Raw genomic sequence first — 26019 nt, 5'->3', positions numbered from 1 at the left:
GGAGTTTGTGTATTTAGTATGGTATTTTTCACTTCAATTACTCATTGTTAGCCCTACAGTGAAGTCATACTATCTTTTAATATTATGCAGCACTAGGTCTAAATTCAACTTTAAAATGGAATGTTGGCAGATTATAAATCCATGCCAACCCACAGTTAGTGTAAACTGGATCTGGGTCTCTTTTCTGACATTCAGAAATTGTCACATTTCCTGAATTCCACATAAGGATGAAAATACAAGGATCCTACTACTAATAATTTCCAACCTTCAAAACAACAGGAGCTGCCAGATTTGGTTTCTTACCTCCTATCCTCTCTGAGCTACTTCCAAACAAAACAGTGATTATTTACCAAAAGGAATGTAGCACTTAAAGAAATAACTTAATTGACAGAATCCTACTTTTATTAAGAAGAACTTTAAATTTAGGTAGGTCCAGTGTATTTCAGATAATTTTCCAAATCCAAGACCTATGGCAATGTTTACATCACATGAATCCCACTCACAATGAGACAGTTGAATATCCTCATGTTGCAAGGAGGGAATACATTTATAGCCATGTGGTGTCTGTTTTCACACGGTGTGAAACTGAGCTTAGCTCAATGGAACACTTCTCTTTAATGCCAGCCAAGAAACCAACTAACTGGAATTTTACAATGGCATTTTTAGTCGTAAGTACTATATATGCAAAATGCTGTAGTGGCTTTGGGGCTCAAGAAATCTTTAGTGCTGAATTTGATGGACTGTCTCTTGAGGTCTGAAGGTGTGGAAAAAGATGATAGCGAGCCTTCCTCTTGTCTTCAAGTGCTTGCCACTCAAAGTATTTCTCAGGTTACAGTAAAGAAATAAAAATAATTAAAATTTATAAGCCAAATGATTTGGCAAATATTGGTCTGTAACTTCGCAGAAATAAATCTTTGTGTGCAAAGGGATGTTTGTGTCTTATAAGCTTGAGGCCAGATTAGAGCTCAGCGCTGTTTGGGTCTGGGGATCTCAAGGGTGTGTTTCTCATCTTGTGTTCAGGGCTAATGTGCCCATCTTTACATCTCTGTGTGGAGTATGAGCCAGCTCCCTCTGCATCTGCTAGGGAGGGGAGCAAGCTCAGTCTGCTCTCCATTGCTCCTCAGCGTGACCCAGTATGTGGCCTGCCCTGACCAGTCACCAGACCTGCGTGGCAGTTTTTTTCTTCCTAGTGTTTGCTTTCACTAGGAGGCCTGAAAGATGACCTGCCATAATATTCTTCTATCCAAGTAGCTTTACTTTTTGGCAAGTTTCTCAATAAACAGATTTTTAATGTGACTGGAAATTATTTGCAGTGAAAACCAGATATTCTATATCCAGATATGACAGAAAAATGAGTTCATGTCTTCTTTTTCTTTTTTTTAATAGTAAACATGCTGTCATTTATGCACAGTCAGTGTTCAAATAGCTGAGTGGCCACTTAGGTGTTTTATTTTTGGGGCTACAGTATTAACTGAGTTCAGTATTACTGGGTTGGACTTCTTAATGCTCAACCTTTCCCAGATGAAACCTTCATTAGCACTTGTCAGTTTGGAGACCTGGCAGTCCAGCCAGTGACCTTTATTCCTCTGCTGTCTGAGACGGGGTTTATCACTCTGACAGAACCTAATTAAAATAGAAAAAAAAAATAATCAGTGAGTGATGTCAGTGAGAGATGGAGAACCAGAGTAAGAGTTGTTGCTGGCCAGAGTACATCTATAACTAGCTGCAGCTCTTCCCTTTTCTTCACTGATGGAGGGAATGTTATTTTGCCAGCCGTTATTCATTCTCAATGAGCAGGGATAATCTTTCTTAATCCCTTAGAGGGGTTTCTTTGCAAGATGTTCATTCTGAACTTTAAATCACATTTATGTAGAGCCAGATTCTGTCATGCTCTTTCCTGCCAAATAGTAGCTTTCTCTCTTAAAAATCCAATAGTGAGTAAAGACGAGAATGAAGAGTAGTAGACTTTATGATGGATCTTTAGCTAATGAATCCAACTCTGTGAATTTTCACCTGCACTTACTTTTCTTCACAGGCAATGACATAAACTTTTTCTTTTATTCTTAAATTGTTCTACTTAACCTAGATGATCATCAAAATCTGCAGTCTTTTTATTTTAAATGGAGGAGAAAAGCCTGCAAACTATGCAGTTTTGTTTGTGTTCTTTTTCACAGGTTCAGCTTTTACCAGTGAAACTGGGAGTTTATGGCCATCCCCATGCCATTAACATGAAAAGTTCAGTGACCTCTTTCAGCTACTCTCTTGGTGATCCTGATTCTCACCAGAAATTTGTATAATCAGTTAAACAAAACATTGTCATCCTTGCCTTTCATCTTCTAATAATCCTCTAACTGCAGCAAAGTCAATGCTATTCCAGACAGACAAATTCAGAGTCTGAATTCTTAAGGTCAGAATAGTTCTTACATTAGTTTATGCCAGACCATTTCACAACCAAGAAATTCTCTGTGCTTTGCTTCTTTTTACCTGTTAAGGGCTCTTTCTTAACAGAGTGAAGAAGCTCTAGTGCATTACCTGTTTCTCTTTTTCTGAAGTTCTTGGTGAAAATCCATCCCTCTTATTTCAATGCTTTTTACTTTTGTTTATCTTGTCTCATCACTTTCGCTGTTTACATCTTCAAAGGTAAGTTTATTGAGTGTCAGAGTTTTCGAGTCTGGATTATTATTTTCAAATAAAGCAAGGTTGACCTTGAATCATATTCTTTACTTGGTTTGTTATAGTATTTCTGTTCTCATAAACCCTATCAGAGCGATTGTAAATTTTAGTGTTTCTCTGCAACACAGGGGTAATATCAGCTACCCTAGTTCTTCACTGTCTGGGATATTTTTGTGCCGAATCTACATTATCTAGTCAGTTAAACAACCATAAAGGGGAAACAAGAAAGCAAAGATCTTTTATATTTCAGTTCTTTAGAGAACTCTGACAATAAAAATACTGTTTAATAATTCTGCAGTAAAAAACATGGATGCTTCTTATAAGTGTGACTTTAAAAAAAGAGATGCAATAGAGTATCAGCTTCAGTCATTTGAATATGTGCAGATATTGAAACTGAGAATGTCCAGAAACAAATCCCTGGTGTCTCTCAAAGGCTTAGTTAATAAAGTAAAGGCACTTGAATGTGAAAGGATTGGATTATTTTAACTCTACATTTCATTCAGTTTGTCATACAAGATGGGTTACTTAGTTATAGTGTTTGATTTGCATAAGCTTTACCTTTCCTATTGTTGCTGCCTTTTCTTTTCTTTCTCTTTTTCTTATTTTTTATATTGGCTGCAGTTGCAATTGTGTTCTAAAGTATTTACAATTACAACTCCTGGTGTCACATATTTGAAAATATGGTTGCATGTATGTAAGCTTCTCTCATTTGATGTTACTGTGATTTTTCAATGTGTTTTCCGGCTTTTTCCACTAATACACCAAAGAAGTGCTGGCTTCTTATAACTGATATACTGGAGCTACACTTACACTGTTGAAGATTCTTTCCCAGAACAATAACTCTTTTTCACTTTGAAGAAGCCTGTTCATTGAAGGCGAGTTATGTGTTCAGATAGCTGGGTTGTTGGATTTGACTAATTACATCCTATGCAAGCATTTCTTGACAAGAACCTGACCTAGTATCCATTATGAGCTCAGAAATTTCTGAGATAATAGTGAATTCTGGGAAAGAGCTATGAGCAAGGGGAACTGAGGAGTTTTAACTTGGTGTTGGCTATTTCAATGCATTTTGAACAAGAAACCCTCTTCCATTTTAATAATCTAATCATTTCATATATTATTGATTGTAGTTGATGAAGGAGTTTCCCCTGCTCAGCATGTTCAACATCCATGAAAATCTGCTAGAGGCTTTGTTGGAGCTGCAAGCATATGCAGATGTCCAGGCAGTCTTAGCAAAGTATGATGGTAAGTTCAAATATGTATTTGTATTTTCTCTAGATGATACACACAGAAGAAATTTATTTAAGTCAAACTCTTAAAATTTAGAAAACACTGTAATTAAATTGGTTGTCATGAGCTTCATCCATGCCCTTAAGCAACCCTTTATCCGAAGATTAAATATTGTACATTTTTTCTGCCAACCCATGCTTAAATCATTGTACGGGGTTATGGCACTCACTAGCAGCTCCTCTGTGCTTTCTTTGCTTTCTGTTGATGTTTAAAGATTGACTGTTTAGATTCTGTAGACTTTTTATTGCATGCTATTCAAACTTGTTCTGAAGAAAAGATTATCAGTTCCCCCATGGATTTTTCTGTGAATGTTGACTTAGTAGCATACAAGTGCTTTACAAACATTGATTTAACTTCATAGCACTCTAATGAGTGGCAGACTTCATGTCTTACAGGGAAAACTTGGAAATCTCAGAAGACTAGGTGAACTTTTTGTATTAATATTTTTTGGTTTTAAGTGAACATTGGTTTATGCAGCACTGCAATTCTTTTCATGTTCAAATTACAACTGCTGCAGCTCTAGCTCTTTGAACTTGAATTCAAGACAGCAGAGTTTCAGAGACATAGAGGGAGAGGCACCAACTAGCATACTTTTATTATTTATTATTTATTATTTATTTAGTTCAAATTAAATTGGTTTTCCTTGTATTGTGTAAAAACTTGGTGACAGAAACAGGAATACAACCCAGTTCTGTAGAGCAGCATTCATCAGGCAGCACAGTGCCACTCTTCCTGCTCTTGCTGCAGTTCCTGGCTTACTCAATAGCCATATTCCAAGTTCTGCATCAAGTGAATCAGTGAACCTACAGCTGTCACTTTCCTGTTGTGTTACTACAGAGTCCTTGTTCATCCTCAGAAAGGTCTCATTCCATGCACTGGATTATGGCAAGGGGGGTTATGAAAGGAATGTTATGTAATGATATAACTAAAAGTGAGATCATAATCTGCATGGGTCAAATAGCTGACTTAGTGAAACCTGTGGAGCTTTAATTTTTATGTTTCTTAACTCTTTCTCTAGGTTGATCTTGTAGCCTTTAAAATGCTGTTAATTGCTAGCTCTTACTGTCTCTGGTGTTCTTTGAACAAAGATTTTAAGACTTGTGACATTCACAGTTTTTGAAAAGATAGATGGACATTATTTGAGCTATCGTAGTATAAATGCCTACCAATATGGACACTGGAGCCTATATCCACAGTGCTTTGGACACTATTTCTCATTGATTCTTTTAAGGAATTGGCTGCTCTTCTGTCACATTTGCTTAATGAATTGTCTTCTCTTTTTCACACTCAGTTTCAGCTTTTTATTGCTCCCACTTCCTACCTTGTTCAGCCAGTACTGCTCATTCCCTGTAACAATGTGGGGCTTTAGGATTCCATGTGCTCTCTTTGTTTCCCCGCTCGGTGTACTATTGGTTCATTTTAAAATATGCTCTGCTGTACCTGAAAACCTATTGGTGTGTAACCCTCCTGCCAATCTTCCCTTTGTCCTCCTGGGACTGGCTGAGAGAGAGCCAGCCCCTGCCCCCTTCCTTTCCCCTTAAAAGTCAGTGCCTGGGTCTGGGAGAGGTCTTCTCTCTGAGCTGGCAGCCCTTACCCTGTCCCTGCCTTTCTTTCCGCCTTCTCCTCCCCAGCAACCCCTCTCCCTGTTACCCCAAATAAACCTCCCTGCCAGAACAGAGATGGAGTCCAGTTCGTTTCTTCATATCACGACGTTTCCTGCTAGAATTTCTGTGGCCGGAGCCTCACGCCACGCTAAGCACACCCCGGGGGCTGCCCGGCCTGGACTTGGCGGAGATACACGCCAGGGAGACCTCGTTTTGTGAGGCCGCCACCTCCTGATGTCCTCCCGCAGAGAGAAACAATTCCCAGTTCCATTCTTCTGATTCTCCTACCTGCCTGTCCAAATCTTCTCTTCAGGGCAGTGATGGTCAAGATACATCTCCATCTACCTCACAACTTCCATCTCAACCTCTTTTCCATCTACCCTTTTCTGTGTGGCTTCTGCCTCCTCTTCATTTGTCATTCTCAGTTGCGTTGCCTGGGTGCCAAAAAGCAGAAGAGTAAGAGCTCACACAGACAGAGGCTTCTCACTATCAGCCCCAGTACCTGGGCCTGTAACATCACACAGAACCGTGGCAAGGGGATGGTGCATGTTCATGGGAGTACTGAGACATGTACTTGATGAGCAAAGAATCTTTGGAGGGTATAGCCAAAGAAATACAAAAGCTCCCACTGAATATGTGCTAACTGCTTTCTTCTAACATCTTACAACTTAGGAAGTAAAGATAAATTTAAACGAGGCTCATAACAAACCATTGGCTTGGTACTAACATGACCATTCTGACAGATGTAAGACTCTGCAGTAGACTGTGGCAGAGATGGGGCTATTTTAAAACAGATAAATAAGTGGATGATTACAAGCAGCATCAGTGATAATCACTGCTACCAGTACAGTCTGGAATGTTTTCAACTCCTTTTGGAGTCAAATCATTCTAAGCAGAGATCAAGGTGTCACCCAGGCCCTTGAGTACTGCCGTTCAGTAGCAGTAATGACTCTGAGAGGGATCTTGGTTGTAGTTAGTCTGATTGAAGAAACTGGCAGTAAAGTGTAACATCAGAGTCTTTCTAGTAATTCAGTAATTCCTTGTATTATAGTAATACAAGTAATTCCTTGTATTTCAGTAATTCCAGTGATACCATGAGAGATTCTTTTGTTCTTAATTTTGCTGTGTTAAAAAGCAAGTAAGTAGAAATGCTGGGTTGTACTCACCAGGCATCACAGGAGGTTGGCACCTTCTAGTCTTCAATGCAGTTATGAAGTAATAGCCCTGGGAAATTGCAGAACTGTGACAGAACAGGATATTAAACCATGCCTTCTCAAAAGACTAAAGTCCAGTGCAAGGTCTGCTTTGACATACTAAAGCACTGATCCCTGATTTTAAGCAATACCATGGTAGCACTTTATGTCATGGAAGTTGATAAAACTTGAAGGTGTGTTTCATTTTCTCAAAAGCATCTGATAGAGTCAGAACAAATGAGACTTTTGAAAATAAAGCTCTTACTTTGGCTGTTTGAACACATGCAGTTTCAACTCATACTTTGGGTATGGTGTATGTATGCACCAGGTATGCACAAGGACTCAGCAAACACAGGCTTAGCCAGTATAACCCTTACAGTTCATGAGTCTCAGAAGGCCTGTCTCAGGGAGTCTCAGCTCATTTTAGAACTCATCAGCTTCATGTGTTGTAAGATTTATTGGAACATAAAACACTGAACTCATTTATACTTTCCTATCTGCAGTTTCTGTTGGTCCCACTGCACTGCTTTTTTTTTACTAAGACCAAACCTGATTTATTGTATTTTGATAACATATGAACAAATTATTTCCTTGAGCAGTCTGCTCCCACCCTGGGCTAAAATGTTGGACCACATCATGTGAAACCTCAGCCTCTGCAAGCAGATGCACTGCTTTACCAAAGACCATGTGTTAAATTGTGTTTATATTATGTACCTGGCAACAGAGCTGATGTCCATATCATTATTCATGGAAAAAGGGTCTCATTAGTGGAACAGCATGCACTGTTGCTGAGCTACATCATTATGGTTTCAGAGTTCAGTGTCTGTCAATAGAGTGAGGATGACATAAATACTGTTGAATTCTGAAAATATTTTTGGCTCTGATTTAACACATATCCATGTTATTTACAGCAGAAATGGTTATGGCTGGGGGAGTTGGTCTGCTTGTAGCAATGCTTAGAGCAACTGATTTATTAATTTCCCTGGGTAGCCAGTTGCTTTGATGGATATTAAGTGATAACCTGGGCACTGTGTGAAAACTCAGACTTTTCTGGCAATTGAGAGTCAGCTTTAGAAAGAATGGATGCCTGGGTGTTTAATCTTAGTGATGCAATAGTTCTTCTCTAAACCTATCCTTGCTTTTGTTTTTTAGAAGTAGAGTAACTCTCTGTGATTTTCCAGTGAGGCTATAAACCTTTTGGTTTGCAGAATGAACACCTTACACAGATTCTTCTCTCATATACCGCTTTGCAGAGAGTGAGAAAATCCACTTTATCACGCCGGAGTCCAAAATACAGCGTTCACTTGGGAAGATACATTAGAGCAAAGGATACACAGAAAGAAAATGGGGTTTAAATACAAAAGATCTCATTCCCCTCGATGCTGTGACACTTTTTTATTTGGTAACAGCTTACTTAGCAGAATCCAACTTTAAATTAGTGTTATATCAAAATACAGGCTTTTGAAGAAACACTTCAGAAGCAGATACTTCTTTTTCTTTTAACTTCGTGAAATCCAAACAGTTAACACAGAGAAATGAGTTTTCTAAAATGTGGCCTGTTCAGGGCTATTCTCTTTTCTCTGTCCCTCTCTGTCCAATTTCTTCTTGTCCTTACAGATTTTGCAATTAAATTCTATTTATATTGAAGGCAATCCTTTTGTAGAGAATTACAGGTTGCACACAGCCTTCAGTTACATTAGCTATGGTCTCCAGGGGTTTTGCAGATAGATAGATAGATAGATATTTGAGATCACATCTCCATCAGTTTCATTACTTGCCATGTTTATATTTGACATTTTGGAGATATTCTACCTGGTGGAGCTAACTGGGTAGGTGTTCTAAGTGCAGTAAAGGGTTTTTTTCAGAGTTAAAGATGTAGCAAGTGGCAGTATGGGAGCAACCATTACCTCATACCTGCATTTTATAATCCTTTTGTTTCTTTGAAAGAGAGATCTTAAGAGAATGTTCCTTTCAGGTAAGGTTATACCAAAATCTAATCTACCTTCTCCGAGAGATGCAATTCTTCCAGTTTGTATAACAGTAACATCAAGAGAATGGTTTGTCTTTGTGCCCATCACACCTTTTTCAGCTTCTGCTTGTAAGAACTAATTTGTTTCCTCCATATCAAAATCACTTGTCACTTCAGCTAGGTCTCAGCATCAGTTCTGTGTCTGTTAATACCATCTGGTCTCTTTTTTTGCCATATGATTCTGTGGGGTTTTTTTTTGTTTCTCTTGTTTGTGCAAAAGCACAAAAAGTTAAAAGTAATTATACTAGTCTTGCTCTCTTTAACTTTCTTTAGCAGAAATTATTCCTTCCCCTCTTTAGACATAAAGGATTGAACTTGGTCAAGTTAAAGTGGCAGTCACCTGCTTGGTCACACATGTCAGCAAGAGTTGCATATGAAATGTTTAAAATCAGCAGTTGTAAATCTTGCCATAACTGAACAGTGTTAGTTGTCGTCATGGCAAAATAAAGACTTCTTGAATGTGCTGGAATGGTTTTCCCATTCTATCAGGGGACCAAAATCCAGCCCTTAACATAGTGGCTATATGTTTGTGTTTGATTGGGGTGTTTCCGACCCCTGAGCAAAAATGTCAAAATACAGAGAATCTGAACTGTTTTATTTTATTTTGTAAGCACCACGTTCATAGTTGTGCTCCCTCCAGCATGTTTTCAACTGCATTTTGGGGGAAAATGCAATGAGTGTTCTAATGGGAGATAATGCTACAGGGTATTAGATCTTTTTGATAGTGTTTTTCTCCTGATGTTCAGCTCATACTTTTCTTTAATGATTTCCATCCCATTACTCTTGTTTTTAACTGTTTGTGTCAGCTTAATTCACTTTCTTTCTTATTGTTTGTGTCTTTATAGATGACTGCATCTCTCTTCTGTCATCACTGATCCAGCCTGCACATATTTGCCGTAGTGCTTTCAGTCTTTTACATAAGCAATTCTTCCTACCACCTATGCAAGAGCTGACAATCTAACCTGCAGGTTTAGAGAGCTGGGGAGGTTCTGTGATGACAGAACAAGTGTTGGCGTAGCAGCTGAGAGAAGATCAGAGCTGGGATTTGCCCACAAGCCATAGCACAATATATGTCCTGTATTCCACTATTTGTTTTACCTTTTCATGTAACTTCTTCCAGTTTGTTGACATACTTTCAGTAGCATATTTGAAAATAGGTTAATTAATCCAGCATCTTAATTTAGCCTTTCTCCAGTGCTTTGTGAAGAAGAAGAGAAGTTTCTGTGGAAGGATCTCACTGTGGAAATTATGGTCCCAGATATACAGCTAATTTCAGCAGATGTTTATGTCCTAATAATGTTGATGAGACTATTCACCTATTTGAACTTAAGCCCATAGAAATCTGTGTTGCTGACTTGTGAATAACATGCACTCTGGATTCAAAATAGCAAATAATTTCTGATCAGTGACTTACATTTTTGCATTTATTAATGACTAAAAAATTACAACATGCTTGTCTCTTCATGTTTAGAGCCCTCTGATTACTTGGTGGGGGATGTTGCATCATTCCATATCCAGATTCATAATTTTTTGGTTTAGTTGCTATTTATAAGAACAATAGATTCTATGATCAATTTAGATAATATATGGCATACTCTGCATATCCATAGCATCTTTCCTTCAGTTCAGTCTCATAAGCAACTGCTTAAGAAGCAAATGAATACTAAGAATTCACTTTCCCAACCCTCCCCATACCTGACTGGGGCTTATTGAAAGAAAATGCTCATAATTTAAGTCTAGATTTTTCTATTCTGTTTAAAGATACAAGCAATAAGAAAGAAGGAAAGCCTTTTTTAGATTGACACATCAGTTCTTATTAGGCAAAAATGTCCTGATGGATTTGACAGCAGAATAGCAGTCACATCTTTCAGCACATTGTGGGAGCTCCATAAGTAATCACAGGAGGGTGGGAAACAGTGTATGTGAAGATATTTTGCCAGATGGCTCACAGAGCTGGACACAGTCATTTATTAAAACTTCACTTTGGTTCCTGACAGAGTAAGTATCTCCTAGGGCTAGTTTGGAAATGATTCCCTTGCTAAATTCAAGTTGTTACCAGACATAATTGTTTATGCTTTTCTCTAAAATATGAGGGTGCAGTTTTGGAGAGGAAGCCTAAATTATGGGAGGATTTTAAAGTATTGTAGTCGTAGACCAACATATAGCAGGACAAAATACTTATGGTCTAATATGTAGCAAACAAAAACACTTTTGAAAGCAAGCAGACATGGACCTACTAGGTCTCAGTTGGACTAGATGATGTCCAGAGCTCACTTCCAGCCCCAACCACTCTCTGATTCTGTGATAAACATGAGCATTTGTATTTATCTTTTCCACTGCTAGGGCTTTATAATAGGGCTCTATCCTCAAACAAGTGCTGCTTGCTCTCTAGCAAGTATAGTACTGTAAGAGGCCTCCTGGGTGAATCAGGGCCTCTGCAGTTGCATTCCCTGCATGATACTACCCCTTCTATGAGCTGGGCAAGCTCCATCCTAGAACTAGCTGGTTTTTTTGCCCCACTGGAAATTACCTGGAAATCTGCCTCAAAAATTCACTTCACAGAAACCTTCTTTTAATCTCCAGTCTAAATTTAATTCTGAATTCTTTGTGCTTGTGCCAACAATGTCCTTTACCTAAGCAACCCTTCTCCTCTCTTGTATTCCGTGTGGGTCTGCATAGGAAACAGTTGTATCTTCTCTCAGTCTTTATTTCATTTGGTTTGATACAAAAACAGTCCAATCCTTCGGTTTGCTTTTGTTGTTCTCGACTGTGGGTAATCAGATTTGAACACAGCATTAGTTGGGAAATCCCATTTTTTTCTGCTGATACATGTGGTTTATCTGAGCAATACTCACCTCACCACATTTCCCTTCCTTACAGATGCCAGCTGTTTATTGTGAAACATCTTGCAGTCTGTATGCACAGATGCTTCCAGCTCAGGAACACTTACTGTCTACTAGAAGATAGTGTTTCGTGATGCTGTGTTTTGTTTGAATATATTTGAAAGGCATTTCTGTTTACTGGAAATAACTTAACTCTTGGTGCTAAGGAAAATTTGATATAAAGAGGGCTATTGAATGTGTTCAGAAATATTTTCTCGTTGTATCATTGAAGGTGTGCTCATGCCTGTGTCTATAGCTGTCCTCTTAGTGGAGTAATGAACATATCTATCGTCAAACTGCTTTGCATGCTGTTGATTTTAATGACTTTAGTCACTACAATTACATACTCCAGTGAAATTATAGTTGCAAAATATTATAGAGAAGCCTCCAACAGGATCTGTACATCTCATACTGGAAGTGCAAGTGCATAAAAAGATAATAGGATTTAACAGGCAGCCTTTACAAAGAGCCTCAGTCATTCTGACAATGTTTTCTGTCTAACAGAACAACATTGTGCCTGGTTGCTTGGTTATTCATAATTGAAGGGTGGTGACTGCTGAGATATTAGTTGCATGTCGTCTTTAACTCCCTTTTGGAGCCCTATCATGCAAGGCACATGAGTTCAAGAAATAGCAAGTGTCTCTTAGTCCTAAAGTAACCAAGTTATCATGGTAATTTTGTCTTTCTAATCAAGTTGAATGGCAAACCAAGGGATAGATAGTTTCTTAGAACAATGGTCAGATTAGCTTCTCCTCACTTTTACAGTGGACCTACTTCAATGCCTTGTGTTTGCTGTGCTGTATTTGCTGTTTGCTCTAGAAAGTTAGCACAATGTGCAGAAGGTTTTGCAGAATCCAGCCATTAGTGGGTTTGGTTTGCTGTGGGTTTTTTTTTTTTTTCCCATTTAGCTGTTATCTTGAAAATTTTAATGCTGAAATATTTCAGCCACTGTATGTGACCACTGGGTAGATTACAGAATCCCAAAATTGCAGAATAAACTGAGTTGGAAGGGACCCACAAAGATCATTGAGTCCAACTCTTAGCCCTGCGCAGGACACCTCCAAGGGTCACACCATGAGATTACAAATGTGGAAGTCAATTCAAATATATCACTCAAGTCTGTTAAGCAGCATTTCTCTCTACCTTTTGAATGCATTGTGCCAATTTGCTGGTAAAAAACAGGTAGCTGGTAAAATTAAGGTAGCTAATGGGTTAAGTCAGGTTTATGGTTCCTGTGTGTCTCTAGAACAGGATAAAATGGCCAGAGAGTATCTGATGAATGTGTGTTTTGGTCCAATATTTTGTTAAGAGGCGAAATACCTCATTTTACTGTTGATCTGTAACTTCAGTAAATCTACTGGTTGGTTGCTTGCAAGTCAAATCCATTATTACTTGAATAGGTATTTTAACTTGTATAGCTGCCACATACTAATATTAGACAACTGCTTCTCAGTGAAAGTATGAAGAGTGAGTAAGATAGCCCTCAGCTATTACTTAGATATTTTTTGAACAATGGAAAAATTCACGTATTCCAAGTTATCTGTACATTTATGTATGGAGTAATGAATTCTTTCATTATGTCTCTATCATGTCACTCTTTGAATTAGTTCTCTAATGAACCCCATTGCTGTTTAAATAGCAATTCTAGTGGTCATGAGCACATATTTTAAAGCCTGTATATCAGGTGGAAATTTAAAAATCCATGTGATGTGTCAGCATAAGTCCCAAAATGAGAAAGTATTCTGAGTTCACATAATAGTTTTGTGTATGTCATGCTTACTCCAAGTGTCAATCAAACATTTTTCTTTCTGCACAGTTCTAAGTTTTCAAATGTTTACTTTTTTCCTTTCTTTTCAACAGATATAAGTTTACCAAAATCAGCGACAATATGTTACACAGCTGCATTGCTCAAAGCCAGAGCTGTCTCTGACAAGTAAGTGCTTAAGATCCACTGTCCAGCAAAATTCCTGATTTAACTTAAGATTTTTCATAGCTGAGCCCACACCCTAACAATCTGCACATTTAGCAGGAAAATTAAAACCTGCAGTAAATTGATAAAATTACTTTATATATAAAAAATTTGTAGTGATCAAACATTGCACCTCAGATACTAAGGAAGAAGAAAAGAAGAGAAATAGAATAAATTCAGATCTTGTTTCAGTTTTACATATACTGTCTGGGTGAGCTTTGGCTTCTTAGATAGTATAGTGAAGATGCAACTGAAAAGGGTTGTGTGGCTGAAGCTCTTCAACTTTGTATAAACCTGACCACAAAAAGGTAATAACTAAATGTGGATGCACTGGTAACAATGTCATTTTACAAGTGCTGTTAGAAGACTACTCATCTAATTAAATAGCAGCAGGTGGATTTAGCATTATTATGTCAGGGATTCTGAGAGGTAGATGACGTTCATATTTTTAGAGACACAAATATCTGTTCATTCCTTTTATGTTTTTCTCTTGGGTCTCAACCTTCCAAGGTGCTGAGCACATGTATTTGATGCCTGTGGACTTGAGAGCACTGGCCCGCTCTGAAAGGGTGCTCAGCTCCTTGTGAGATGGAGCTCAAAAATCCCAGTTCTGCTCTCAGATGCCTTCACACAAACCCCAGGCAGAGTTGTGTCAGTGCACTTGAGGGTCGAATGCCCCCTAAAGTTGAAAAGCAAGTGGAGTGGAAAGCCATTTTCTTGACTGACATCCTGACAGATTTTGCTTTTAAAGTGTATGTACACATCAAGATCTAAGTAATTTTCTTTCATTCTTTTTATCCTGTAGATCGCCAGTACCTACTGCAACATCTTTCCTCCCTACACAGCGACTCCAGCTTGGGAGGGCAGGGCTAAGGTTGTCACAGCTTTCCCTGTGGTGTCTGCCTGCCAAGTACAGCTCTGGAGTTAGCCGTGGGGTGTGAGGTGAGAAAGAGATTGCATGGTCTGGTTTTTTATACACTGGGGCAGATGATTTGCCCACAGTTTGGGCATGCTACCCTCAATGGTGCTGCAGCCAGTAGACCACCTGCTACTGCTGCTGCATCGTGCTTCCATCCCAACCTGACCCAGGGGCATTGGGTTGGGAACCTCCCTAAAACTTCCCCAAACCTGTTTTTAATAGAAACCCTCCAACAATAATTTGGCATTGGGTTTTTTTTTCCTTGGTTTTTTTTTTCCTTTTCTTTTTTTCTACAACTTCAGCCTGGAATATGCCCCTAGCAAGGTACCTAGAGCAAATTTAGATTAGTGACAGAGAAGGGACTATTTGAACTGACTTTCTGCTGTGATTAGATACAAACATGCTTTCCGCTTCTGCTGGGATTTTCACTGGCCTTGATGTAATAGATCACTCAGTGTTTCCACTTGCTATGGAAGTTTGGAGAGCATAGGAAAATTACTCAGTTTGGTTACATGGGCCCATGTTCTAGATTTCTTTTCTGACTTTCTCTTACTAGCATTTCTGACCTAATGTGTTTGTTTCTTTGCTTTTGTAGATTTTCTCCAGAGGCTGCCTCAAGGCGAGGGCTGAGTACTGCAGAGATGAATGCAGTAGAAGCTATTCACAGAGCAGTAGAATTTAATCCACATGTGCCAAAAGTGAGTATTGAGAAAATATTGTTGTAGTTCTAACACTGCTGAGGATATAACTCTTGATTTTTGTGTTAGAATACTGAGTGATGTTGGGGAAAAGAGAGAAAACAATGGAAAGGGGAAGAAGCTGATAGTATGCACAGGTTTTTTGTTTGCTATGTTGCATTCAGGACTGTGCAACTTGAAATTTTAGCTGAAGTGAATTGCTCCAAATGCTGTGCTGCAGGCAGATCATGCATAAACATAGATTATTGTTTGCAAAATAATCATTAAAGATCTTCTAGTTCAAAGTAGCATATTTTATTTATTTTGATGATCATATGTAGGAATATGTTTTTGGCATGCTGTAGAATAGAACCTATCTTTGGAGTTCATGGTGTGCTTCATATAAGTTGCATTAATAATTCCTTGTGCAGTAACCTGTCATTAAGTTCTGAGAATGCAAAGCTCAGAGATGAAGAATTGCTGAGATCTACAAAGTGAAAAAAATGGATTAATGTTCTAATTCCCGTGCCTGTTCCCTGGGGTTTGTATCTCAGCAGTAAGAATGTTGCCAAGAGGTTGCTAAAGGCTAAAGGCAGATGTTTTTTGGCCATTGGAACTTTTTGGCCTTTGAACTTCACCCCACAAACTTTTGGGCTAGTATTGCCCTTTGAAGGTAAGCAGCGGAAAACTGGGACGTGCTAATGTAGGGAGCCTATTCATTAGGTACAATTGAACACCAAGTCTGGTCAAAATAAACCTAAACCTTCTTCCATATGTACACATGGATTGCATACAGGTAATTCTCATGCATTGCAGGAATTAAATGTTTTCTCTGTGAGCTTTGTCTGTTATGCCAGCCACTAAATAGCATAGTGTAGCTGTCTGAAAGTTAGGCTGTTTGCTTAATAAAATCATCTAGATTTCCTCTACAGGCAGTGGAAAGAATGAACTATCTTAGACATCTTTAGAGAGACTTTCCGCCTCAGTGTTTCTACATTGACTATGAAGGGAGCAACTCTTTTCCAGTAAAAGCCTGATTTTTAGACAACAAAGTTTAGGTGAGATGAGTCCTTTTGTATTATTAGCTGATCTTCTAGTGTTGTGTGATAGTATAAAATGAAAATATTAAATAAAGCTTGATTCGAGGACTTCTCTGTTTACTTTCTTCCATCCCAATGGTTCTTGCAACAACACAACCATTGGAATTTCTCTTCTGCCTAGCTGCCCATTTAACTCTCTAGCGCAGTCCTGTTCTGGGTGAACCTTTCTAAATGTTTTACTAAAGCCCAGTTAGAAATCTTGCCGAGTGAAAATACCAGTTTAGCCTGTTATGAGCAATCCTTGGGAGCCTGTTCCATTTTCCTCACTTATCTCCATGCTTTTGATAATTTTGATAATTTGATCTCTTTTACAATTTGCGTAATAACACTCCCATGTTAACACATGGTGTTTATTCACTGTTCAGGGACAGAGATAGTTAGCTGCGCTGGCCTCCACTCCTGTGCATGCTCCTGATATCCATGCTGCTATTGTCTCCAGGCTCTGCACTGCCATGAAACTGAAGCTGTCTTCATTTACTACCTTTTTTGCTTTTTCTGTTTATACTTAAGACCTTGATCTCCTTTGGTTTGACTTCCTTCTCAAAATCCACTTTACTGTAAGTTACGTCATTTGCTCCATAACCTCTGCACTTCCAGATCTCCAAGATCCTGCTTTTTTTGTAGATCAATGCTTTCATTAATTGTTTGTGACCTCCGTCTTACTATCCAGCTTCTGGCTAGGTGGCTTTTCAATAAGAGCCTGAATTTCCTCTCTGACAAGTATGCCAACGTGTGAAATGCAGATTATTTTCTGTACTTTTGATTTAAAGAAATTGCAGTCCTCTTCCTCCTTAACTTATTTAAGGATTTAATTGATTTCCTCTGTTTTTCAAAGTCTGACATTATAAAATTGAAAACCTTTGTGAAACGTAAATTACCAGGATTACAAGGTAGTAATAGGAGCAGACTCCAGAGATTCTTCTAGTTCATATTTTAACATTAAAACAGAATAGCCTGATACAGAGTAATACACAGCAGTGCTGATTTCACACTCATTCCTTCTGCTATTAGCTAAAGGATATTAAGGTGTGAAACTATGTTTTTGGTTATAATTTTACATATTGTGTGGATGTTGCAGCTCAATTTCCACTCAGTTGTAATTGAAGTCATATCCCATTTGTTTTTAATTAAATGGTGATAAGTTTTAGTAAGCAGCATCACAAGCAGTCTAACAGGACCACAACACTAATATGTCTTCAGAGATTCTTAAGGATTTTAAACATTAATGAGTCTTTTGTTCAGATTGAGGAAGAAATAAATTCCAAACATGACAAATTATTTAATGTACTACACAAAAAGTTAGGAGTTTGACAAAAAAAGTTGTGTTGCCACTGAAGCTTTAATTCCAGAGGGGTTTGTATGTACATCCTGTGTCATGGAGAGTACATAATTTGTGGGCTGGTTGGGAAAAGAGGTATATGTATGCAGACACACGACTTCATCAATATAATTTATATGTGTTTGGGGCTTCCCTACTTGTATGTAAGGGAACTATAAAAAGCTAATGCAGATAAGCTACCACAGCTGTCTCTGGGACGTTTCTTAGTTGTCGAACACCCTTCCTAAACTGATTTGCAGAGCTCCCTCCCTTCATTCAAACCTCTCCTGAAAAATGCCCCATCCTTTTTGTGATGTATGAGACTAGAGGTATTCATTAAAGAGAAAACAGATGATTGTCTATATATCTGATTGTTAAAAGCAAGTCAAAAGTATGTGCTGCACACGGTTGTATGGGTTTGGTATGTAAACCAGGAGCTGAGTTGAAGAGTCTCTTCTGAAGTATGATGCATTCAATCAGACAACTTAATATCGATATTACTTAGAAATGCTGATTTTGTCTGTAAACAGTCCCTTAAAATGATGTAACAAACTATTGATTTAAATTATTTAAAGATTCATCTGTTCTCCATTGCATCCCTTTTCATTTTTTCTTATTTATTTTGATTTTCTTTAGTGGGAACTATGCCTGTCTGTATGCTTGTGTGGTTTCTAGTAAGTTGTAGTTGCTAATAGAAACAAATAATGCAAACAAATTCATAGACCAGATGGGAAATTAATCTGTTCCACACACCCCATGATATTACAGAGAAAGTATTTGAGATATGTTTGAGAGAATTTTTAACTCTTAAGTGAGACTGTGATTTGTTTTTGTATTTCCAGCAAAAAGGCGAAACTTCTTAATTACCATCAAGTCAATGAGAATTTGTAAGGTGACCTAAAAGTGGCTTCACTGGGCATGTAGAAACCAGTATTTTGGAACTTTCTTAAGCTTATGCTGTTCATCCCCCTGGGAGGAGGAGAGTTCCTGTTCAAACAATGCTAAATTCTCATATTCTGGCCTGGAGGGATGCTGTCACAGGTGCAGGAGTGACTGTTGCCTATTTGTGACCTGAGCTGTAATTTCAGCATCAAATTGCACAATTGAGGAAAAGAAGAAAACCTGCCTGAGTTAGGTTGATTTATTTTATAAAAAGCCACTGAAGTAATGTGGAATGCTAAAAGCACTCCCAGCAGAGGAGAATTAGGAGCCAGAGAGCTGTCAATATTGTGGAATAAATAATGTATACTCAATCAATTTAAGCAAGAGAAGTATATATTCCACCCTGTTGCACTTCATGTATGCAAGGTCCATTGTCGTTCTCCAAGTGCTCATTAAAAGACATTCCTGTATGTGTACAGAATGGCTATAGCTGAGCTGTGTCGATCACAGTGTCGTGTAACTGGCCCAGAAGCCCTCTACAGAAGCACATGAAAACTATTCTTACACTTGTTGTAAGTCCTAAATACAGGTCTTCAACCAAAAAAAAGGTTAGGTTAGATGGAGAGAAGAGAGAGATCAGAAAAAGCAAAAAAAAGACAACCCAAAAAAAATCCAAGCCAGAACAATGCAGTGGCAAAGGGCTAATTGAGCCACCTCATGATGGCAAGAATCATTGTGCAACTCTGTTTGCTTCTAACTTCATTGAGACTGGGTCATAGAATCATCAAATCAGAGAAAATGCCAGGGTTGGAAGTGACCCACAAGGATCATTAAGTCCTGCTCCCAGCCCTGCACAGCACCATCCCCAAGAATCACACCATGTGCCTGAGAGCATTGTCCAAAACCTTATTCTGTCAGGCATGGTGCTGTGACCACTTCCCTGGGGAGCATGTTCAGTGCTCAGCACAAGTCCTGTCACTGGCCACAACAGTGAAGAGATCATTTTGGCTGAAATTTTCTAGGCTGTTTCTTTCTGAGCTGGTTCATTTTTTAACGGAATATGATCAGCCCATATGGTGATGCAACTTTGTTTCTTGTTCTAGTTAAAATTCTTCTTTTCTTTCCTGAAAAACAAGTGCAGTTGGAGATGTGTTGTTCTTACCATCTAGATTTCCTCCATGAATGCTGAGCTCTTAGCTAGGTTTCTTATTTAGCCTGTTGCTTGATTCTCCCTCTGGAGTGAACTGTGCCTGAGGTTCAGAGCTCTGTCTGGGTGACAGAGGGCTCCCCTCTTCTTTGTGTATTCAAAGGATTGATAAGGTTCTGAAGTTTTATTACTTTAATTGTGAAGGTTGTGGTTCAGTCCGAGTGGATGCCAGTGTATCAAGATTTAGTTAGTCGGAAGTCTGTCAAGAGATGTAGATTACTAATATGAGTTTTAGTGGTATGATTGGATTTTGTGTGACAAGGGCTGTGCTCTGGAATAAGGCCTTTGGAAATTTTGAGATATGAATAGTCAGATTCCTACCCTGAAGTCTTGATGGCTGAAGAGAAGACTACACCTGCCTAGTGTAGTACCTTTGATTAAGTGCAGTAGCAGCTTCTTGGAAACTACAGTCAGATGTCTTTGCCTGGCTTTTTCCAAGAGCTGGAGATGTTTGTTGCTGGCAGTAGTTCATCATGACTATAGTGCACACATTATATGGAGCAGCTTGAGGACTGTAGCTCATTAGATGGTTTTTAAGGAAAGATTTTTTTTTAAATTATTATTTAATTTACTTTAACTGGAATTTGTCTGCTTGTCCAATACAAAATGTTTCAGGGGGGCTGTGTTGATTTCACAGACAATCTGCCAGAAACACAGCAGATTGTGGGACTCAGTCCTGCCTCTGAAAGATCTGGGACCAGCAGCCTGCAGTTAACATAAAAGGGGGCTGCCCTTGGCTATGCTATCTCCAGGTAGACCCTTAGCCCTGCCTGCAAAACCACCAGGAATTTGAAAGCCCTCTGGCCTCTAGAATTTCTCTTGAAAATACAGCAGTGCACCAATGGATGTGATATTCTAGGTCATCAAGACCATCCTAATTTTCATGGACAATCATATCTTTCTTTCCATAATAATCAAACCCTAATTAAAGCTAGGCAGCTTTTTGGTACCCTTTACTAATGTTCAGAGAAGTTAAATAGATGGAGGCAGTCAAGTGCTCTCTCCCAGAGCCATTTCTTTGGTTAGCTCTATTCTGTATGTGAGACATTTGATCTTTTTTGTTTTGGAAAGTGCCTGATGAGAACTGTACAAAGTGTTCCAGACAGGGTCTCTCTGGGGCTGTGTACAATCAGTATTCGTGCTGGAAATGCCTCCAGAATAAATTCATTGACAGTTTGTATGCCCAAAAGGTGTGGCTGACATTTATGCATGAAATAAAAACAAGTGTGAGTCACAAATTACTCTTGAGCCACCTATCAGCTTCGTGTGTGGGTCTTCTTAAATATCACCATACCAGGTTATGGACTATTTTTGTTCAGGAAAATTTTAAAAAATATTTCCTTGTGAAACTGAGAAAAATGCAGACTGCAAAGTCAACATAACTGAGTGAGGACTAAGCTTGATTTGCAAGTGTCAAGATATATCCTTCCATCTGGTATTTCCACTTGATTTCTTTTTAATCGCTGCTAACAAGCAGTACATAAGAATCAAAATAACGTTTTCTTCTTAACACTCCTAGGAATATGGCATTCCTTCCTGTTTTTTCTTTTCCTACAAATCACTGTTTGTCATTGGGTTTGTTTATGTTTTTTCCTTTGGTTGAAATACTTGATAATTGAGAACTTACTTTCTCATTTAATTTTGCAAAATATATGGAAATAAGAGTTATGTTCTAAGTTAATAAAACCGGTAGAAACCTGCAACACTTGCAGCTGTATTCCACTCTGCCCTACAAGATAAAATATGTGTTTTTGAAAGGGCGAGGCATTTGTTAGGGCAGTGAATACTGTATTCGTGTAAGCCTGGCAGCTCCCTCCCTCTTGTCAGCTCTTTGTTCTCTCTATCACCCTTAATCCCCTGGACTGCCTACTGAATTGCAGCTTCCTCCATTAATCCACCTGCTCTCCAGCTCTCTGCAATTTTTCTGAAAGGCTTCAGGGAAAATCCAGGTGTCACACTCAACTACTCCCACTGCTAATTCAGTTTCTTCTCCTTTAATACTGTTACACTCACCAGAAACATGTGATTTCTCCCTCCTCTTTGAAATATTTATCTATTTCCCAGGGTTGACAGTTCTCTGTTTGATCATGAGCTCTCCAAATCTTTTACCTGCTTGACAGCTCCTTCAGGCAAAGGGGTGACAGGCTCTAGGACATCCTCCACAACATTATGCTATTGGAGCTCATTTCTCTGCCCTTTTCTCTTCTCTTCCACTAGGCTGACTTTCAATCCTCATTTCTTTCTTTTGCCGCCTTCTCTGCGCCAGCACATCCTATTCACAAAAGCTGGCATTTGTCAGGAGTTGTGCAAGGTTGACACCACCCATGCCTCCCTTTCTCCTCCCGTGCCAGGTTGCCCTCTCTTGGGTGCCTGCGCTAGGAAGCTGTCAGTCCCCAGGTCCTGCAGTGCTCTCTCCTTCTTTGCCAGTGATTAGCCATAACTTGCCTTTCCCAACCTTGTGCTAGGGCCTGACTCACCTGCAGCTTTCTGTGTGGGGAGAACATTTGATCTTGGGCATCCTGGAAGAGAGTGACAGTTTCCTTCTGCTGTGGAAGAGCAGGCGGCACACAGCTGGGGAATGTTACACTCCTCAGGAGAGCTGACAAACAGGAGCTGATTCAGCAGCCTATTTTCTGTCTGTTATTCCTTTCCCTGTAAAGGATGCCAACATGGGGTGTATCTTTCCCCTCTGCTGTTCCTTTCCCCTTCACTAACTGGACTGTAGTAACACCTGTGATGAGATATCTGCTGAACTGGTGTTAGTTGTCTGCCCAGTTAACTGTTATTCTAGTTCATGGATTGAGAAGGGAGGAAAAATCACCTGCTTGACTAATGTCTGGGACCTCTATCTTCTCCTGTGACACAAACCCTCTGTGTGTTTCATCTGCTTCTGATGGGGGGGAGCCAATTATGGGGAAATTTTCTGTAAAAATTGCTTGTGGGTTTAGTCAGTGGTACTTTTTATTTTAGTGACACATTAACAACTATTTCAAGTAGCAAGCTTAAAGATCCTATACTTTTACCCCCACCCCCTGTAAAATCAGTCCTTTGTTACATGGTGTAACATTTTTACTGTGTAATTTGTTACTAGCTGTTTAGGTGGCTGCCAAGCTTGCATATTCATAGACCTAGCAACCAGTTAATGGCAATGCAGTAAAGCAACCTGTGTGCAAACTGAAGTGCTGTGTGTTTCCTTATAGAAAGACGTTGAGCATCAAAATGCTTAAAGTCTTCTTCATTTTATTATAAACACTTTTAGTTAAGAAGCTCTTGTAATTAACTTCCATGTTCTGCTTTGAGCCCTTTTTTCATCTTCTTCAGTAAGAGAGACGTTTCATTTTGAATTTCTCTCTAGTCCCCATACTACTGCTGAAGAGCAGAACCATCTGACAGCATATCTTAGTATTTAGCAATAATTCAATAGTTGTCTTCATTGCAGTTGGTGAGTTACACATTTGATGAAACACTATGAGAGAAAGTATTTTACAGAAATAGATCTTTCTGTGTGCATTATAGAATTGGAGGCAGCTTTCTGTGTTTTATATTACTTCTGCAATAATTGTGCTCTGTTTTTTTTATTTCAGTATCTACTAGAAATGAAAAGCTTAATTCTGCCCCCTGAACATATTCTGAAGAGAGGGGACAGTGAAGCAATAGCATATGCTTTCTTTCATCTTCAACACTGGAAAAGAGTGGAAGGGGCATTGAACCTTTTACACTGTACATGGGAAGGCAGTAAGTAATCCTCTTTCTTACAAAGGAGCTAATGGAACATTTTTATTGAATGTCATGAAGAAAATAATCGTTTTTTGTGAAGTGTAGCATGTGAGAATTTTGGACACCAGTTATATCCTCATCAGCATTGAAATACTTGAAAATTGAACTGAAAATACAAACTTCATTTAATGAGAAAAAGTGGGTTGAAGTCACGTATTGTGCTTGCTGTGTAGTACTGAACAAAATTTCCCAACTTCTTTGAGACATATTTTCTGGATAAGGAGATGATAATTTACCTTCTTTCATTCCAGGGTTGTAGAGATTTGTTTGTCATTATTTAAATGAATAGCTTCAATCTGAAAGTATATTTAGATTGGACATAAGCAAAAAATATTTTGCAATAAGGGTGGTGAGGAGGCACTTGAACAGGCTGCCCAGAGAAGCTGTGGATGCACCATCCCTCCAAGCATTCAAGACCAGGTTGGATGGAGCTTGAAGTGACTTGGTCTAGTGAAAGGTGACCCTGTCCATGGCACTGGAGTTGGAACTAGATGGCCTTTAAAGTTCTCTTCCAACCCAGACCATTTTGTGATTCTGTGAATGTTTTGATAGTGGGAAATTATGAGTGTGCCTTATAGGCAGGTATATATTAATGTTATATAAAGCAATAAATGTATTTTATGACTTTTTTTTTAACTGACAAACTGGTGTGAGTTCAGTGAAGGATTACTAGGATGCATAGGGGACTGGAATATGTGATGTAGGCCAAAATGCTGAGGAAGCTGGTTTCATTCAACTAGGAGAAGACTTACAGTGGGTGAAGGGGTGATCCAATTGCTGTCTTCCACCACCCAACAGAGAGATGATGTGGAAGAAAAAGTCATAGTCTTCCCAGAATGGCCCAGCAGAAAGAAAAGAAGCAAAACACACAAGTTCAAACAAGACAAGTTTAACCCAGTCCTAAGAAACATATTTTTACAGTGAGAGTGGTGATGCATTGGAACAGGTTGCTGATAGGCTGTAGGACCTCCAGCCCCAGAGATACTCAGAGCTCAGCTTGACGTAGGTCTGAGCAATCCAAACCAGCTTGGAAATGACCCTGCTTTGAGTGGGAGTTTGTAGTATATGACCTCCAAAGCTAGTCTTATACTAACTAACATTCTAATATATCTTAGCTGTATTTGAGATGTGTTTTTTACCAGGTTTCAGAGATTTTAAAAGTAGAATTATTAGTCAGCCTTTGTGGGCTTTTTTTCTGATGCAGGTTTTTCTTTTATGTAATCTAGTTTCCTTTTTCTGCTCTACTTGTTTCTGTTCTTTTTCATCCTCTCCATACGTTATAATACCAAGTTTTTGTGTGTGTCTTTCACCATTTTTTATCCTCATTTAGCTTTGATAGAAAAGATACTTTTTTGCAGTGGTAGTTCCTGTAGAAATGCACTTAATACCATCATTGTAAAAGTGCCTTACTATCTCAGTCACTGTGTGAAATTACCTGAAGTTGCCTAATTTGCAATGTAGGCTCCCTGAGGATGCACTGGTTTTATTTCTGGGTGTACAGAGCACCTTGCTCAGTAATCCATACCAGTGCTGCCTGGGGTTTGCTCTGCTGCATTTTTCTCTCTCATACCTGCTAGCTCTCCTCCCATCATTTCTCCCAGTCTATTATTTTCTCCATCACAGGTTTCTTCCCAATGGCTTATTTTTGGTGGTTTGCTTTTACATGGTGTTCCTTCTCTTCTGGATTTTTGCAGAAGTCCTTTAGCCCAAGGTTCATTATTCCATCAGTACAAAGTGGTATTTTGCAGGGAATCCTGAACAGATCTTTTGCTTTGTCAGGCTGGGGAGCCCCTAAAGGGCTTTGTACCAGGACCAGCCTTTGGCACAGGAGTCTGGCTGCCCTGCAGTCCTCGGGCCACTTAGGAAATTGAGTCATCTGTGCCTGAAGGCAAATGTAGGGCATTGTCATCTAACTACATTCCCCTTCTTATTATCTCCACATTCAGCAATCTGAATATGTGCTTCATTAGCTAATAGCTGTATAGTAGCCTGTAAAGATGTAAATGAGTATCATTGCATAACTTCTGCAGAAAAATCCATAATTCATTTTGTATGGTGATTTCAGAAAGATATGAACAGTGCACCAGTCCTCAAGAATTTTTTTCAAATTTTGCTCAGACATGAAGACAACCAAGGTTTTAATGGTTTCACAGTGTCTAGTCCAATAATGTTCAGTCCATATCTTGGCAACTCTGCATAAACTGTAAGTGAAAACCAGTAAAGACATGACACAAAAATTAAATGTAATTAAATACTAGTTTTAACCAGCAATCTACATATAGTGCATGGTCAGTTGCCCTCGCTTTCTTTCTAGATGTTTGTAGGTATTTTATTCATAGTACCACTAAAAAAATCCAAGTGCCACCACTGTGTTCAGGCCAGGTTCTCTGTACAGAAGGTCTGTAGTTTCAAGTGTTACCAAGTTTCAAAAGTGCCCAAGGTGATGGTTTGTCAGTATTGGTTTCTACACTCGTGTCAAAATTCCTACTGTTTGCATGA

The 26019-nt window shown here is 38.9% G+C and overlaps 1 protein-coding gene across 2 annotated transcripts in view; it reads left to right on the top strand.

The window, feature by feature from the left end:
• ST7 (suppression of tumorigenicity 7) overlaps positions 1 to 26019 on the top strand; it is a 136508-nt gene that overhangs the window by 100275 nt on the left and 10214 nt on the right. For both annotated transcript variants that reach the window (XM_085042670.1, XM_085042679.1), the window contains exons 9-12: positions 3804 to 3918; positions 13532 to 13604; positions 15155 to 15257; positions 23328 to 23478. In XM_085042670.1, the coding sequence (XP_084898796.1) occupies positions 3804 to 3918; positions 13532 to 13604; positions 15155 to 15257; positions 23328 to 23478 (442 nt within the window). The remainder of the gene's footprint in view (positions 1 to 3803; positions 3919 to 13531; positions 13605 to 15154; positions 15258 to 23327; positions 23479 to 26019) is intronic.

Source organism: Lichenostomus cassidix, chromosome 1Aa, assembly GCF_008360975.1.
Source record: "Lichenostomus cassidix isolate B80296 chromosome 1Aa, HeHo_3.0, whole genome shotgun sequence".
In the NCBI taxonomy this organism is placed as follows: domain Eukaryota; kingdom Metazoa; phylum Chordata; class Aves; order Passeriformes; family Meliphagidae; genus Lichenostomus; species Lichenostomus cassidix.
The sequence above is the reverse complement of the archived record's forward strand: the minus strand, read 5'-3'. Positions and strand labels throughout refer to the sequence as shown.